Source organism: Solanum dulcamara, chromosome 8 (assembly GCF_947179165.1).
Source record: "Solanum dulcamara chromosome 8, daSolDulc1.2, whole genome shotgun sequence".
NCBI classification, from domain to species: Eukaryota; Viridiplantae; Streptophyta; class Magnoliopsida; order Solanales; family Solanaceae; genus Solanum; species Solanum dulcamara.
Genome location: NC_077244.1, coordinates 72,639,822 through 72,657,775, shown reverse-complemented (window position 1 = coordinate 72,657,775; position 17,954 = coordinate 72,639,822). Strand labels below are relative to the sequence as shown.

Genomic DNA, 17,954 nt, shown 5'->3' with positions numbered 1-17,954 from the left:
CTTGAATATTTCCAAAAGGGCACCACCGCTTTTTCTCGACAATGGTACCCTCTAAGGACGTACGTAGTATTTAAAGCAGCCAGACACAGCTGGAGAGGTTCGAATGGGCAATTCAATGATTGTCTTTTCCATATCTAATTTATCCCTTGGAGGGGTTATCTTTTCTCGTCAATATTTATTTTAATGTCACATTTCACGGAACTCAAATTCAAAACGTGAAAAATCACATCATAATCTTGTCTCATTTTACAAGGATTACGAAAAATAATCTCACCCTGATGTGTCCCCCCAAAAGAAAGACTTGTGTTGTTTCTCATGCCCTTCTTGTACATACATGAATTATTGATCTCTCATGAGCGTTTGCTGAGAAACAAGAAACTTCTCTCCAAGATTTACTGATGAAATTTTAGCGAGAACGTCAAGAATGAAGCACATAAACTCAGTCGTGAGCCGGAAGCACAGAGTCAATGAACGTCTAGTCTCCACCCTAAGCAAATTAGCCATGCAAAATCCATATACCAATACTTAAATTCTTAGCTAACACACTTCTTTGCCTGTAATATAATTGTGACTACTATACTACCAACAATAGAGAAACGGTCAAAAGGCTACTCTTCACTGTATAAAAAGAGGTCAGAGCCATGACATCAATGCAGTATTAGATTCAAGGACACCATGCTGAATATACATATAGCAAAACATAAATGGAAGTTCAAACACAATGATGTGAGTCTAACATCCTGCTCCTTGTCCACAAAGACATGTTCCCATAGTTGATTTTTGCCAGAAAAATTTGAACTTCTTCCGTGATCCAGCTGACAAGAAATCATTTCCCCCTAAATAAATTAAACAAATAAAATGAGTGTGTGATTAACATTGCCTTCCCAAAAAGGAGAAAGAAAAGGGAGAGATTTCCTAATGGCGGTGATAAGATATTTGTTAGGAGTTATTAACTATGTTTTCAAAAGCATCAGGAGAAGAGGTATAACAATGAGTCAATAACATACGTATTCATCATCAATGTGATATTATCTCCTTTCAGAAGAATCCTCCCTGCAGAGGAAACAAAGACATTTTAGGGACATAAGGTGTAGAGAATATGATTTTTCCTTGTAATTCTAAGGGAAAAAAGGTTAGGCTTTGGGTTGAAAGTTATTTGTTACACACCTAACTGCTTTCTGCTATTCTTCTTCACATTGACTTCCTCAGCATCATCTAGAACCAAATTCATGTACTCATCAAAACCCTAAACAACAAAAACAAATTATCTCCCGTTCAACAACTAAAAGTGAGCTGAAATATAACCTAAATCCAAAAACCAAGAAAAAATCTAGAGGCCACACAAAAAGTTTGCGGCAATAATAATACTTCTGCATTCTCCCAAGTGCACTGACGTACAACTCTAGCGAAAAAAGCACATAGTAGCCGTGTCATGCAAAAGCTTTAATTCAAGGGCATCCATCAGAAATCATTTTTTAATCTGCTGGCAGAGAACATGTGCAATCAACCTTCATCAAAAACTAATTCATGCAATGCTAGATACAGATTTTAAAAGACCTACATAATAAGAAGGGTACAATAATGAATATGTTAACACCAAATGAAGTAGTGCTAAAGCTTATTCAGTCATCTGATGTCTGACAAGTCGATAATGAAGCTACTTCCTAAAATCTATAGCTTCCCAAGCCCCTGTGAAATCTTGACAACAATATGTAATCCACATCACCTAACCAAGAACCAAAGTTTGGGAAATCCAAACTACATAGGTAGCAAAATAGATCAATATCCAAGTTCTCTGATGTTCATACAGTAACTTTTCTAGTTACATCTTCGCATTAGCAGTTTTCTTTTAGAGTTAATTTGATGTTCCAAGGAAACAGTAGTAAAAGGAATCGGAAAGAATATATACGCATGAGGAATATATGGCTATGATTATATGCAAGACTATCGAAGTCCGAAGATGCCAAGTATCAATAAAGGAGAGCACTATGTTTTGCATCTATGGATGAAAAATTGTAGACTTTGAAGTGTATGGTGCAATAACCAGAAAAATAGGTAATGAAATTTGAAGGCCAACAAATGCTCAAAACAATGTAAAAGTTTCGCGTGGAAACAGATGATTTCTCAATAATCCCCATAGTGTAGATTTGACTAAGGAATCAATGATCAAATAATAGTCCTAAGAGGTTCTAAGAAAGAATACACTTTCTCAATCCTTTGACCCATACTACCATAACATGACTACAATTGAAAAGGTCAGAGCTCTTCTAACACAAGGCTATACAATATGGATATTTCATTAAAATGTTGCTTTAGAGAATTAAAGTTCCTCTTTAGAACTCTGAGCAGTCCAGTCTATCCCAAATGCAAGTATATGCAAGCATTGACACAACAAACTAAAATTAACGTGCTCATTAAGACTAAACTTTACATAAGAGTACAACATTTATTTGGTATGGCTAACTAGATAGGCCTGTGCGCTCAGCAATAGGAATTAACTGTGAGCCATAATCTAAAGTCCACTACCTATATGTCAACTACGACTTACGAGCTTGCTACATGAAATGGAAGTTTTCATGACAACAATGAAGCTATCTCTTGGTACTATTTCTATTGCAATTCACAAAAAATAAAGGCTACATGACTTATAAAAGATAATAAGTTGATAGTTAAAGGGATATGAGCTTAAACTGCTTTTCTCCTTGCTGAGCTTTCCGACAGCCAGATGATTTAGTCAAGTTGTCTCATTTTCTTTTACTGCCTTATACCTTTGTTGGGAATTTATCCTTAATACGTCCAAATTATGCACCTTTGTTATCTCAAAACCATTTTAAAATCTCACAGTCGAAAATTCTAACCTGGGCTGCTCATTCATCAGCTCATACAAAATCCTATGGATCTTTACCCAATATATAAAAAATAAATAGAGCAATTCCATCCATACCCAAACAAAAAATAGAGGGAGGCATTGCCTCTAAATTCTATGCTGCATTCACTCCGGGAAATAACTTAATTTACTGCATGCTCTAAGGGACTATTAATAAGCAACTAAGAGAATGCACCAGAAGTAAGTGGCACAATCATTGGGTAAGAGGAAACTCATATAAGAAAAAAATATAAATCCTTTTTTTCTTATAAACATGAAAACAAGAAATGGAATCTTTAAAAAAACATACAATAATACGTCCTTCAATCCTCAGATCCTTCTGTTCGAATAGCCATATCTGAATGCGAGCTTTCTGCAAAATAATTTTCACATAAATTATACCTCAAACAGTAGCCGGAAATTAAACCTATGCGTAATCGTTAAACTGATAAGAAGAAATTACACTTAAAAAAAGACGTATAATAGTAAACTTACACTCTGAAGAAATCTGAAGATCAGATTCTGTAAAAAAAACAAAAACAAAAAACAAATTTAGCGCAAAAAATGTTTACAGTATAAAATTGGTCATAGGAAGAAGCGGTGAAGGAGGAAGATACTTACAATAGGCTGGGTCATAATCCTCTGTACTTTGGTGCTAGCCATGGCTGCTGCTACTACTGTTTCTCCGACGAGTTACTCTTCCACAATCAAAACCCTAGAACTAAAATCTTGCTGCTTTATTTGTGAATTGAAATGTCGTATTACATTAGCGGAGATGAAATCGGGTTTGGGCTTGTGGTGTAGTTTGTTTAAAATTTTGGGACTATTTGCGTAAATAGAATCTTTTAAGACTGCTATTTAAAGTATAGCCAGAAAATTTTAAAATAGTGCAATTTTAGTGAAGTTATTACTTTAAACATATATATTATTTTACTCTATTATAGAAGCCTAATGTGAGCAGCTTGGTCAAGTTTACAGCTTAATCATCCCAAACTCCTCATATAATTAAATGTTTTATTTTGATTGTCTTATTTTTCTTTTTAGTATGTTATATGTATTTATAAATTAAATTAAAAATAATTATATTATAAATTATAATAATTAACAAAAATATATATTAATAATTTGATTAACTCTTGAAATTTCATTCGTGCCACATAAATTGAGACAGAAGGAATAACATGTATTATTTGAAAAATACATTAAGAGTACTATAAATCACAATAATTGATAATTTAAAAATATTTTTAAAAACTAAATTTGGTTATCTCTTGAAATTTTACACATGACACATAAATTGCGACAAAAGGAGTAACATATATTATTTGAAAATTACGTTAATTAAGAGCATTATAAATCACAATAATTAACAACTTAAGATATTTAAAAAAAACATATTAAAAATTTGGTTGACTCTTAAAGTTTCACATTTGCCACTTAAATTGGGATAGAGTGAGTGTCGTGTATTATTTGAAAATGACGTTAAAAATACTGTAGATCACAATAGTTAATAATTTAAAATATTTAAAAATCATATAAAAAATTGGTTATTCTCCTAGTTCTATTTGTGCCACACAAATAAAGATAAATGGAGTAATATATATTGGGCCATATTTTAAAAAGTTTGAAATTTTGGTTAACTCTCGACATTTTTTCCATGCCACATAAATTGGAAATTGGGATAGATGTAGTAATATGTATTATTGAAAAAATATGTAAAAAGTACTATAAATCACAATAATTAACAACTTAAAATATTTAAAAATTTTAGAAGAAAATGTGAGCAGCTTAAGATCAGTGATGAATTGACTGATTTCCCCTTGTACTCCATTTTCTCTCTTTATAATATTTTTACAAAATATTATAAATTTTGTTGTCTCTCAAAAATTCGCTTGTACCAAATAAATTGAGACAAGGGGAGTGATATATATTATTGTAAATTACATAAAGACACTATAAATCATAATATTTAATAACTTAAAATATTTAAAATTCAAATAAAAATTTAATTGACTCTCCTAAATTAATCGATACCACATAAAATTTAAACAAATAAAATAACATATATTGGGCTCGTGCTTGCACGACCTCATGTAACTAGTTGTTGAAATATACATGAAGCAAATTTTGAAGCTAATATTTAAAATAATATATGAAAGTGTATTTCTCTTTTATAAAAAGTTAAAATTTTGTGACATTTTTTTCTATGTCCTATAACACAATTTTTTTTCCACTCTCGTTTCTTTTGACCTTCAATCTATTTATTCCACTTTAATGTGTTGTATATTATTTTTCTTTAAAAAAAATCACTCTCTTAATTATCTCTTAATTACACTTCGTAACATTTTTAATCGTCACTTTCCCATCTTTATTTAAAGAAACGTTTAAAAATTCTTGAAACCTCTTTAATTCCCTGAAATTTGGTGACTCTACTTTTTCATCCCATTATTATTATCAGTTACATTTACCCACTCTTATTTAACCCCAAAACCCTAATTTGAGAATTGAACCAAGAGAAAAACAAGCAGATATAATATTAGATTCATCTTTATATTTTTTTTCATTCTTCTCTATTTTATTATTTTCTCTTCTTTTATCATTGTATAGTTTGAGACTCTTGCACAAATTGAACTTCAGTTTTTAACTTTTCCTTCAATATACTTTTTTTATGTTGATTTGAAACTAATGAAATGCTACTTTCGACTTGGTGAGGGGAAAAAAAAAAAAGACAAATGAGAAGAAAAATAAATTGGGCAAAAAGCGTAAAGTCACAATTGTACCCACCCAACCGGGTTTCCGGGTCTCTGTTTTCACCCTCTGAATCCAAAACGAAAAAATCCTTCTCTCTGTCAGTTTGATCGGCCATTGTTGAGCGCTCTGTAGGATCAATTAGGTATTTTGGTTCATTTTTGTCAGTAATTTACCTGAACTGGAGACGTCACAGTTGCAAATTGGCACAAGAAGAAGCAGTTTTGGATGAATTAAACCTCTTCCAAAAGTTGGAGCTTTGGGCAAACGGCAAGCTTACTATTTCTGAAGCCATTGTTCAATTGTTAGTTTCAGTTCAATTTCATACAGACCTCAGGTAAATTTCAATTTCAACTCTGACTTAATTTTTTCTAAAAGATTGAAAAAGTTAACATTTTTTTATGTTCATCATGAAACCATGTGAAAGTGTAAAATTCGACTAGGTTTCTATGTCATATATGAATATTCACCAAAAAAAAATTCAACTCATGCGTGTTACTAGGATGTATAACGTTTTTTATTAATTAGAAGGAAGTGCTTCGGTCTAAGGTGAATTCCAATTGAATAACTTGTTGCATTAGGCTTTGATTATTTCTTCTTGAATTTTGGTTGGGTTGAGTAAGGAAAGGCATGAATGGGAAGTTAAAAAATCAGGTCTTTCAGCCGATCAAATCAATGCTCAATCCTAATTCTTGACAGACTTTAATACATTCTGGTGTTGCATGCAGTTTATGCTGAATTAGAAAAAAAGTTGCTCATGAAAGCTGTTATCACACTGAGGGTATGTTCGGTACGAAGGAAATGTTTATAAGGAAAATTTGGCTTCTTACTTATTTTCTTGTGTTGGGTATGCATGCAAAAATTATTATCCTAAAACTATTTATATATAATATAGACAAATACTATGAGAGATGGGGTTGGATGGTGGGGGCTACAAGGTGTGGGGGTGAATATGAGGTGGGTTGGAGGATGGGAAGGACATAATCAATGTGGAATGCCACTTGTAAACATGTCCCTACTTCCATTAAGGAACTCATTTTTCTCATTTTTAAGCAACTTATTTTCCTAGTGAAAATATTTTCCAAAATTTTTGACCAACGGAACGTGATAATATCAAAAAACATTTTCCATATTGAACACACCCTAAGTTACTACTTTGTTAATCTACGTGCCTTAATGTTTGAACCCAGATGTTGTTTTGGTCCTGGTTTAGTTCTCAATAAATGACAAGTTTTAACTATTTGATGCAGTGTGGGGTTTGGTTGGGATTGTGAGATTTAGTTTTTATGTGCTTTCCCTGTTCACACTACACTTGTTCTTGCTTGTCTATTCTACTTTACATTTCCGATTTAGGTGGGTTTGTACTAACAGTAAATGTGAGTATCATTCAGCTTTTTCTAGTGCTTCCAACCAACCTTGCTTTTTGAAAAAATTGATTTGCAGGTCAACAGGCTGATGTGGAGGAGCCTCTTGGAGGAAGAGGCAAATATTTGTCATTTTGATGATACAGTTTAGTTCTTGCTTATTTAAATGTTTGTCAGTATTCCTCTGCATCAACCATTTCAAATATTGTGCTGAAGATGTCTTTGAGCTCAACTGAAGCTAAGGAGTCTAATCAGGAGAATTTGTTCCTGGTACACGGCAACATATCCAACAATGGAAGTCCTCGAGAACAAGAGGCTGATGAAAAAAAGAGTAAACACCATTATGGTGATTGTGACAGGGGTGACAATGAGAATGAGTATGACGAAGATGAGGAAGAGGATATGGATTTTAATCCTTTGTTAAAAGAAACTGTCTCTCTAGAGGCTTCTTCAAGTCTGAGCTCAGAAATCGAAGGTCTGGATGCTGATGTGGTTGACAGTGGGGAGAACATTGCTGAATCATTGGGAATTTGTTGCAAAGAAAGATTGCCAGATTTTTCACAGGATTGTCTCATTGGAGACAAAGAACTTGGTGAGGAGATTGTGATGCAAAATAGAGCTTCTTCTGAGGCTTGTCCAGAAGGCTTGAAGAAAATTTCGTCTTCTGAACCTAAGGAGAGAGAATCCACTCTAGATACTGAACCTGAAAGTGGAATTTCAAATAACAAGAAGACTGTGTTGAGTGGACGGGGTGATCACGTTGAGGATCTTTCAGTTGGAGGGTGTAACAATATAGCAAATTCAGTTAGATCCATCATAGATATGGATAATGAGGATGCTATATGTAAGCGCACTAGAGCACGCTACTCACTTGCTAGCTTTACACTTGATGAACTTGAGACGTTTCTTCAGGAAACAGATGACGAGGATGATCTTCAGAATGTCAATGATGAAGAAGAGTACAGGAAGTTTCTTGCAGCTGTTTTACACGGTGGAGATGGAAATTCTGGAAATATACAAGATAATGAAAATGTTGATGATGAAGATGAAGACAATGATGCAGATTTTGAGCTTGAAATTGAGGAGGCATTGGAGAGTGACCTTGATGAACACCTGAAGGATGATATTGAAGAGTATGAGGCTGTTGGTCGAAGACCTAAGACTAGGCAAACCAGGCGCCAAAGAGCTTCTCTTGAGAACAAGAAGAAGATTTTAGGATTGTCAAACAGGCCACTACGCCCTTTGTTACCATATCTTCCCATTTCTCCTTACTCTGTACATGGTGCAAAAAACATGATGCCTCCATCCAGTCTGCCGTTGGCAAATGATGGCTTTGTGAACGGATTTACTCCCCATCAGATAGGACAATTACATTGTTTGATACATGAGCATGTTCAACTTCTTATTCAGGTTTTTGCTGTTTGTGTTCTTGAGCCGGCCAAACGGCACATTGCTTCTGATGTTGGGGAGCTGATTTCCCTCATGCTTCGTAAACGTGATGAAGTATTAGAAAGTAGGCGTGTGCCATATCCCAGTTTTTGCTTCTTCTCCCCGTATGTTTGTCCTTCGGTGTCTGATGAACCTTTGCATACTTCGCCTGTCCAAATTACCGACAAAATGTCTTCAGCACATGATGTGCAGGGAGGCTGCTCGTCCGGACTTAACATGGTGCAGCCTTTTGAAAGAATTTCTCCTTCAAGAGGAAGACATGAAACTATTACAAATTATCAGGTGGGATGCCCTTTAGGCTCCTGGGTACCTTATATAAGTGGTCCAATACTATCTGTTCTTGATGTGGCTCCAATCAAATTAGTTAAAGACTTCATGGATGACGTTTCTCATGGTATATCATGTTAGAACACTAAATTTCATTTGGTTTTCTTATTCTTTTCAGTTTATGTTACTTTAATTTATCACTGGTGGTATTTATTGACAGCCGTGCAAGATTACCAATGTCGGCAAGTAGGAGGTTTGAATGACAGCTGCTCGGAGAAGGAACCCTTGTTTCCTGTGCAAAATATTCATTTTACTGCTGAACCTGATGGGTGTGCTTCCTTGTTTTCAAACGTTGTACCTCCTTCTTCATCAAGTTCTCGAAAATCAAAGAAGACTCTGGCTGCTGTATTAGTAGAAAAAGCTAAAAAACAGGCAGTTGTTCCTGTTCCAAAAGAGATTGCTAAGTTATCTCAGCGCTTCTATCCTTTGTTTAATCCTGCTCTGTATCCCCATAAGCCACCCCCTGCAGTGGTAGCAAACCGGGTGCTTTTTACTGATGCGGAGGATGAGTGAGTTTATTTTCTTTTATGTTTTGTGCAACAGCAGTTTTCTTATGAAATGAGTTGTTTTACTGACTAGGTCGTGATTGTAAAATTGTGTAAACTTTGGTGCCTTCTTGCTTTTGCTAGTTGGTATTGCTCATCTCCTCCACATTTGTCAGTCTCTGCCATATAGATAGGTGGTAAACTAAACTCCTTGCTATAGGAAGAAAAGAGAAAGTAGTGATTTTAGTTAGGGTTTGGAGTTTGCAAAGTTGGATTGTTGGAATTCATGTCTCACGAAAAGCTAATACATTTTGAAAATTCTCCCAAATAAATGATCCCTCGTACAACTTATTTCTCCGCATGATAAATGAGAAAGTAGTGAATTTATTTAGGGTTTAGAGTTGCAAAGTTTGAATGTTGGAATTCACATCTTATGAAAAATAAATGCATTCTGAAGTTTCTCCCAAATAAATGATCTTTGCCACTTATTTCTTAGCATGACACAAAATTAGGTGTTGTCATAAAGAGGAAAAGAATTCTGTTGCATCTATTGAGTATGAAAACAACTGAATGAAGCTAATTACCTATATCTATGAGAGCCTAGCAGTTGTTCTGAAATAAAGATTTCACTAGTCGTTTCATTGTGCTTTTGTTAAATACAATGTATTATTCGTTTTCCCCTAAGGCAGTTTCATCAATTCCCTACAATGTTCTTAAAGTTATAATATTATGGATAATCTCCATTTTACCCATATGTTGATGTTTTGCTTTTACCTTTATTGATAAGTTTAGTAATATAACCTTGGCATCTGGTTCAGACTATTAGCATTGGGTTTGATGGAGTATAATACAGATTGGAAAGCAATTCAGCAGCGGTATCTTCCTTGCAAATCTAAGCATCAGGTGATTCTTATGTGCACTTTTGATGGCAACAACTCCGTTATCAGTTATTTATCCTCTTGATTTCATTGTAGTTTTAGTGCTAAATTGTGCTGAACATGGTGAAATACTCGACCCTTTTTGCAGATTTTTGTCCGGCAGAAGAATCGCGCATCATCTAAAGCACCTGATAATCCAATAAAGGTTTTTTTACTAGTCAGTAGTGCACATAGAACATTAAGAAACAATGATAGTGTTAACATTATGGCTCCATTTTAACTGCTTCAAAAGTTCCAGCAAAAGCTCTTCCTCAATCTATTCATTCTATCAGTTGGGACTTGGGACTTGGGACATGCTGGAAATGTTGAAGCCAGCTTGAAATTGATGATCTCTCCTTCCAATTCTTCAACTGTTCCAAGAATGTCTTTAACTCTACAATGATTTCCCGATTCATCAAATCAAGTTACAACTTGCAATCATAATGCATCCATGAATCATCATCTTTTTTTTGCAGTTACTCAGTATTTTCAAAATATGTTGCTAGAAATGCATTTTTTTATTGATTATTCTCAATATCATTCAGATTTTTTGATTGATTATCATGGTCATTGAGCATGGTAAATAATGTTGTAATGAATCTTGTAGGCTGTTCGGAGGCTGAAAAACTCTCCCTTGACAGCAGAAGAGGTTGCACGTATTGAAGAGGTAAGTTTACATGGTAATATACATTTCCACTGTATCATCATTTCCATTGTCGCTGCTTCACTATTTACATGGTCATGATCACGCAGGGCCTGAAGGTGTTCAAGCTTGACTGGATGTCCGTGTGGAAGTTTATTGTTCCTTATAGAGATCCTTCCTTGTTACCCCGGCAGTGGCGCACTGCTATTGGAACACAGAAATCATATATATCTGATGCTAGTAAGAAGGCAAAACGTCGGTTGTATGAATCAGAGAGAAAAAAACTAAAATCCGGTGCTTTGGAAACTTGGCATATTTCTTCCAGAAAGAAGGTAAGATTGCTTCTTCCATTCAAACTGTTGTTTTGCATCCACTGTCGATATCAGAAAGGTGTACTTTGTCAAGAAGTATCTGACTCGCCAGTATGTTCTTTTACAGTCGGGTGAATAGTTTGATATCATTGTTTCAAGATTATTTTTTTCACCTATGCAGTAGAAATATTTCTTCTTCTCTTATTACCATATCACTATACCAGAAATGTCATCTAGCCAATTGCTAGTAATTGCCATCAAATATGGAGCATGGAGCTGGTATAAATAGGGAAAAGTCTCTTATGCATGTGAGACTTAATTAGGTTTATTCTGAAATATAGTCATGATTGCGGAATCAGGTAAGAATCTTAGTTCTTTTTAGAAATTAGAAGCTGGGTCAAATTTTATTACCTGAATCTTGGTTAATGGCAGTTTTCTGAAATTCATACTAAGATGGGTTTTCTTGCTCTAGCATGAACTGGTTTATATATGGTTCATTTGATATAGTATTAAACCTGATCATGCAATGTGACTAATTGCTAGTGTCTAGTCTGACTTCTTCTATCTTCAGATTAACGTAAAATCAATTTTTGGTTTACACAATCTCTAGTTGACCCTAATCTCAATTTTCCTTGAAGTGATTTAGTTTACTATTTGTATATCCAGATTTTTTCTTTAGTACTCCACAATTATCAAAGTAGACTAGACTTGCTTGCAGTTACTATAGATTAGGACAGTTTGCTGCAGCTACCTTGGACTTGCATTGAATGTGATTATTGGTTCCCTGCTGGATTAGTGATCTTGAAATTAGTCTGTTTTGAAGCTGTGAGCCGGAGCTGGAGCCGGAAGAATTGGATTGGACTAAGAGTAATCTATTTTATCTAACATGTAAAAATACTCATAGATGTTATGACTAAGATATTATTTAATGCTTGTTTGAATAAAGTTGGGGTGTTGAATAGATTGTACTATAGCCTACTTGAAAATCTTTTTGCAGAAGAGATTACTCAAGACAAATCAAATTTCTATAACAAAGGATGGAGATTATCCTTAAACCGATTAATGATGGTCTTTCATTGAACTAGCAAAAGAGGAGAGAACATGATGTCTTTGGGGTGTGGGCCAAGCAACAAGGATCTGGGGATACAATAGTGTGGACAGTGGCTGACAGGAGGAGAAAGAAAAATAATAACTATGGTCTGCTGGTGATTGCAGGAGGAAGAAAATAAAATTTGATTCTCAGAAATATTAAGAGAGCTATCAAAGTCTTCTGTTTATTATGATTTAATTACGGTTCCCCTAACAGCGGGCTCCACATACCTATGGCCCAACGAATTATGTTTCATTACTGCTGATTGGTTGGGTTTCAAAACATTGTTCTCAATTCAAGGCTAAAGTTGAAGGTATTGCGATAGAGATGGAAAAATGGATATATAATAAATAGATAGTCTAAACCTAATGGATGATCTAGAGGTCTGGGGTAACAATAGTAAATGGGAGGGACTCACTGCTTCTATATAAAAGTCGTTTTGCTTTGTGACATTTAAAAGAAGTAGATTCATCTTTTTAATATTACACGATAATTAATCTTCTAATCATCATGCAGTCATTATCCGTGAATTTTCAGTAACATCAGGCCCAGTGTGCAAAGTGACAGACATAGTGAATAGTAAAATGAAAGAAGATCGCATAAGATGGTTTGATCATGTCCTATATAGACTTCAAAGTACAACTTGGTGATTAATATCCTAAGAATGGACGAGGTAGGCATGTAACACATGGAGGGAAGTCCCAAAAGACATATGATTTCTTGTGATCAATGTGAATTAGCTAAGAACAAACACAATGGAAGCAAAGGATTTATTTTGGTGATATCAACTTCTTGTGATTAAAGCTCAGTTGTTAGTTTTACAATTACGCTAGATCCGATTTTGCCAGGAGAAGGAGTATTCTTAGGTTGGTTGGAAACTAGCATGTCAATGTAGGGATGATTGTATAGGAAGAAGTTAGTTGAAGAACTGACTAGGAACAAAGAAGAATTGGCAGCAACTCAGTAACGTGGCTGGTTGTTTTTCATGTCTTACAAAGAATAGTATTTTGGAATGGAATAGATCAGAAGAGGAATTGTACCCTGGAATGGACAAGACTAGGCATTTAAATAGACAAGCCTTAGTTCTTCTAAAATCAACGGTTGCTAACGCAGTTTTTAAAGAAGTTAGTCATCGATTAGAATCAACAGAACTCTTTCGAAGAGATACTAAACGTCAGTTTCCTTCTTTTTAATTCTAAATATCACTGTGATATTCAGATAGCTAGCTTTAAAGAACCCTTAATTTAGCTTAAAAGACAAATTATTTTCCAATTTTGGAATGAGATGGGTTGAAATATATTGGAATAAATGTAGAGGATTCATATAGCTGAGCCCAGCAAGTTTGTGTTTGACGTGTAACTGATTATTGATTGATTTATAAACATGCTTAAGCAATCTGCCCTGTCTAACTGGACCTATGAGAATTATATTTAAGGCCTGTTAGTGATCTTTTGTACTTGCAAAATGTTTTAGCTAAGCTGAGAATGCTTGTACCTTGCATGACTACAGATATAAATGTTTATATGTTGGTGCCGAAGAGTTGTCCATCATGTAGTAGAATATTTTTTCTTGTTTTTGGTAAATTATTGTGCAACTAGAGGTTTTCCCAATGTTCGTGCTATGGCTGGATGGTAGTTCATGAGGCATGTCTAGCTCAGGACAAGTTGAGCAAAAGAGGCTTTACCATATGCAACAAGCGTTACCTGTGTTGGAACTTAATTAAACTAAAGAGTCACACTCTTTAAACGCCCTATAAGAAGAAGAAAGAGGCTTAAGTCATCGGTATTTTCTGTATAAGATTGGCATCTCCATTCTAAGGGTTGCTCCCTCTTTCCTCTGTACCGAGCTAAAATAAAGAATGATGAAACCTGTGGCCAGGCAGAAATGCTTCAGTAAAAAAGAGGAATGGAAGTAGGGAGAGCTCTCGGAAACAAGTTTTTCTGGAGGTGTGATGTACATGCACTCATTTTAAGGGGGAGCAAGATTTGTGAGTAGTTGGAAGATTTTACGTAGATGATCGTAACCCTTTCTCCCGGTGTATGTGAAAAAGAGTTAAGAGGAGACTAAAATGTAAATCTGTTGTTTTTATATTGTGATGTGGCTGATGAGTTTTGATGCATGTTTCCGAGCATGTTTAGGGTCCATCAATTGATGCCAAAATCACTAAGACCGCAGAGATAATTGAGTGATTGTTTTGTTCTTGAAATTGAGTTAATTGAATGATTGATGAGTGGATTTTGTTGGTTCCTACACTTTCGAGAATGTTCTATAACTTCAATGCTCTGTAATTTCCAATGCACCCCCTGGATGCAGTTATATATAAATTGCTCATGAAAAAATTTCAGGATGATGTTGCTGACAGCGCTATTGAAGAAAATTGTGGTGCAGATAATTGTACAGACAGAAATGAGGAAGCGTATGTTCACGAGGCTTTTTTGGCAGATTGGAGGCCTGCTGTATCCAGCATCCAAGTGAATCATTCTATGTCAAACCTGGCAGAGAAAATTCCTCCACTCCAGCTATTGGGTGTGGAGAGTTCTCAAATTGCTGAAAAGATGAATAACAGTGGTTCTAGAAATTGGCAATCCCACATCTCTAACGAGTTCCCTGTTTCTCTAAGGTATTCATTGCATCTTTGTACTCTTTTTTTTTCGCTCCTTTGTTTATGTGTGTGTTTTTGAGGTTGCATACATTCTGCATTCTCCATCATGCTGACTCACTATGCTTATCATCTGACTTGAAGGTCGTCAGAAACTGAGTCCTTTTCGCTGCGAAACGGAGCCCATAAATTTAACAATGGGCAGTTAGTTAAATTAGCCCCAGGTCTGCCTCCTGTTAATCTTCCACCATCTGTTCGAGTAATGTCTCAGTCGGCTTTCAAAAGCTATCATGTTGGAACATATCCGAGGGCTTTTGGTGGGGATGCTTCAACCGGTGATGGTGTGAGAGACAATGCAGTCCCAAAAAATGCAAATGTTGCAAAGCCATATACTAATTATTTTGTGAAAGATAGACCATTTAACAGTAGTGCTGGGAGGAACAATATAAGTACTCAGAATCTACAGGAAACTGGTGTGTCAAAGGATAATAAGAATGTTGCAGAAGAAAAAGATGAGTCAGGTCTAAAGATGCATCCTTTACTCTTCCGGACCACTGAAGATGGCCCTTTGCCATATTATCAGTCTAACTCTAGTTTTAGTACATCCAGTTCGTTCAATTTCTTTTCAGGTTGTCAACCTAATCTTAGCCTCTTTCATCATCCACGCCAATCAGCCCATACTGTTAACTTTCTTGACAAATCTTCTAATCCCAGGGATAAAACTTCAATATCATCTGGTTTTGACTTTCATCCACTCCTGCAAAGAACTGATGATGCAAATTGTGACTTGGAAGTTGCATCTGCAGTTGCACGACCCTCTTGTACCTCAGAAACAACAAGAGGATGGTGCACTCAAGTTCAGAATTCTGTCGATTGTAGTTCAAATGTTGCATGTTCTATACCTTCTAGCCCTTTGGCAAAAAGCAATGAGGTTGACTTGGAGATGCACTTGAGTTTCACGTCCAGTAAACAGAAAGCCATTGGGAGCAAAGGGGTGGCTGACCATTTTATGGAAAGATCACCTAATAGTGCTTCTGGAGATCAAAATTCTCTAAACAGTGGAACTCCAAATAGAACCACCCAGCATAGTGATTCAGGTGCCACTGCAAGGATTTTGTCCAGCGATGAAGAAACTGGAAATGGCGGTGATGATTTGGAAAACCAGTCTCTTGTAGAAATTGTGATGGAGCAGGAAGAGCTTAGTGACTCAGAGGAAGAAATAGGAGAAAGTGTAGAGTTTGAGTGTGAGGAGATGGAGGACTCAGAAGGAGAGGAGATATTTGAATCTGAGGAGATAACCAATGATGAAAATGAGGTATCTCTTGAAAATAACTCTGCTAAACTTTTCTGAGGATTTCCATTAAGGCAGTCCAGTTGTTGCTTCCCAAATTATTTATTCTTTCTATCATGTTTTTTCTTTTTAACTAAAGAATGTCAGGAACTTCCTGGTGTTCCTATTATTAGGTGGTAAAGTGCCAATCTTTCTTATTACTCCTCAAGCTTGATAATTTTGTTTTTCATCTGTGCCCAAGTTATAACGTTATGCATGTTGTTATCACTTTAGGAAACATTGTGCACCCAGAAACTACTGCATCAACACTAAGTTACAAGCATAATAAGCTTCATTCTCTATCTTCTCATCAAAAAAGACGAGAAAAGAAGCATAAGCTTCAGAATTTGCAGTCTTAACGTGACCCGTGCCAACTTTCTGCTTACTTTTATTTTGCTCAATAACTTTGTTTTGGCCAGGAGATGGATAAAGTTGCATTGGACGACTCTTATGATGAACATGTACCTAATACACATGGTAATTCGAAAGGAAATTCCTATAGCATTACTGAAGGCCATGCTACTAGGTTTGATAAAGCAACGGATGACCAGCCCAGTTCTCTGTGTTTGAATTCAAATCCACCTAGGCCAGTTTCTCCCCAAGTCAAGTCTAAGTCTAAGTCTAGACATTCCAGTGGTTCTGCTGGCAAACCCCAAGATCCTACTTGTTCCAAGAGGTCTAGAAAGAAATCAAGGCGGGACAGAGATCACCCTACAGTACAGAAGTCTGCTTCTGACATGCCACAACAGGTCTACCAATCTTCTGTTGTTTCTTCACACAGGAATTCCAGGAAACGTGCACGTAGAACAGTTTCAAGGAAAACAGACACAAGCTTGATTGCTGACACGAATGAGGAAAGTCCGAACAGTACTAACAAAGCTGAAGTAGGATGATTTTGCTTTAATGATTGGAAACGAAAGTTGGCTGATTTAGCTTTTGTAGCCTCTTAAGTCTCATGGTTGGTATGGTTCTTGAATGTGTTAATTTCATATAACATATTAGGGCTGGGAGGGTAGTTGGCCCCATTTTTTTGAAAGTTCTCTTGCTGCTATGGGAAGGTTCAAGCTCTGCAAGTGCATATGTAATATTCTATTCCAGAAAAAAAAGAAAAGGAAATGAATGTATCATGTATATAACGTTAATTGTTAACTTTTGTTGAATTCAACAAATGAAATTGAATCAAATTCCTTAAAACCAAACCAAAAATATATTTTCTGATGGGAACAGCTTAATACCACTGAAATAAGTTGGCATCAGTTGGAGTAAATACCAAAGAACGCAATGACATTGATTCCTATACTTGTGTATATTGTACTAACTATTAACTTCCATTTTAAGTCCTCATTGTACTACTTTTATTTGATATATCTACCGGTTGGGGTCATGCCTAAAGCCCTAAACCCCAAATGCCACAGGGTGTGGAATGTCAAAAAAAAAAAAGTTTAGATACTTTCTGTTCTACTAATTAATCTTGGTTAAGTGATGAGAACTTAAAATGCAAACATATAACATGAATTTATTGTTGTGTAAATATCGGATATGAGTAAGTTTTTATCGAAAAATAATGTGGTTAGAAGGATATTCATTAGAAAGGAAAGGATAGATTAGTCATAAGCTTCAAAGGAAGACAAGTATGTAAAACTTGGCCATTAATTGCACATATGATAGTGAAGCTTTCATAGATAATCAATGGTGGATTCTAGTACCCTATACTTAATATATAGGGATATACCCCATATTTTTTAGATACAAATATAATTATACATTACAGACAACCAACTGTATTTCATTCTAAATATAGTGATACAGTGATATAATATTTCAT

General features: G+C 35.4%; 2 protein-coding genes across 2 annotated transcripts; one reads left to right on the top strand and one right to left on the bottom strand.

The window, feature by feature from the left end:
* Positions 1–595: 595 nt before the first annotated feature.
* Positions 596–3,690, bottom strand: LOC129901310 (uncharacterized). The gene is made up of 6 exons (XM_055976453.1): positions 3,488–3,690; positions 3,362–3,388; positions 3,177–3,239; positions 1,168–1,246; positions 1,008–1,053; positions 596–836 (listed from the first exon to the last, which is right to left on the bottom strand). The coding sequence occupies exons 1-6, from the start codon at positions 3,527–3,529 to the stop codon at positions 827–829; spliced, it is 267 nt and encodes an 88-aa protein (XP_055832428.1). The 5' UTR covers positions 3,530–3,690; the 3' UTR covers positions 596–826.
* Positions 3,691–5,494: 1,804 nt separating this feature from the next.
* LOC129898623 (uncharacterized) lies at positions 5,495–17,313 on the top strand. Its single transcript, XM_055973235.1, has 10 exons — positions 5,495–5,951; positions 7,058–8,821; positions 8,915–9,263; positions 10,058–10,142; positions 10,266–10,322; positions 10,764–10,823; positions 10,910–11,131; positions 14,546–14,820; positions 14,944–16,114; positions 16,549–17,313. Exons 2-10 carry the CDS (start codon positions 7,195–7,197, stop codon positions 17,020–17,022), a joined length of 4,320 nt encoding a protein of 1,439 aa, XP_055829210.1. The 5' UTR covers positions 5,495–5,951; positions 7,058–7,194; the 3' UTR covers positions 17,023–17,313.
* Positions 17,314–17,954: the final 641 nt, after the last annotated feature.

Coding starts and splice junctions, on each gene's coding strand:
- LOC129898623 (XM_055973235.1), top strand. CDS start 7,195: ATGTCTTTGAGCTCAACTGAAGCTAAGGAGTCTAATCAGGAGAATTTG. Junction 11,132..14,545: donor ATATTTCTTCCAGAAAGAAG/GTAAGATTGCTT, acceptor AAAAAATTTCAG/GATGATGTTGCTGACAGCGC. Junction 16,115..16,548: donor TAACCAATGATGAAAATGAG/GTATCTCTTGAA, acceptor TGTTTTGGCCAG/GAGATGGATAAAGTTGCATT.
- LOC129901310 (XM_055976453.1), bottom strand. CDS start 3,529: ATGGCTAGCACCAAAGTACAGAGGATTATGACCCAGCCTATT. Junction 3,240..3,361: donor TCTTCAGATTTCTTCAGAGT/GTAAGTTTACTA, acceptor ATTATTTTGCAG/AAAGCTCGCATTCAGATATG. Junction 1,247..3,176: donor GGATTGAAGGACGTATTATT/GTATGTTTTTTT, acceptor TTTGTTGTTTAG/GGTTTTGATGAGTACATGAA.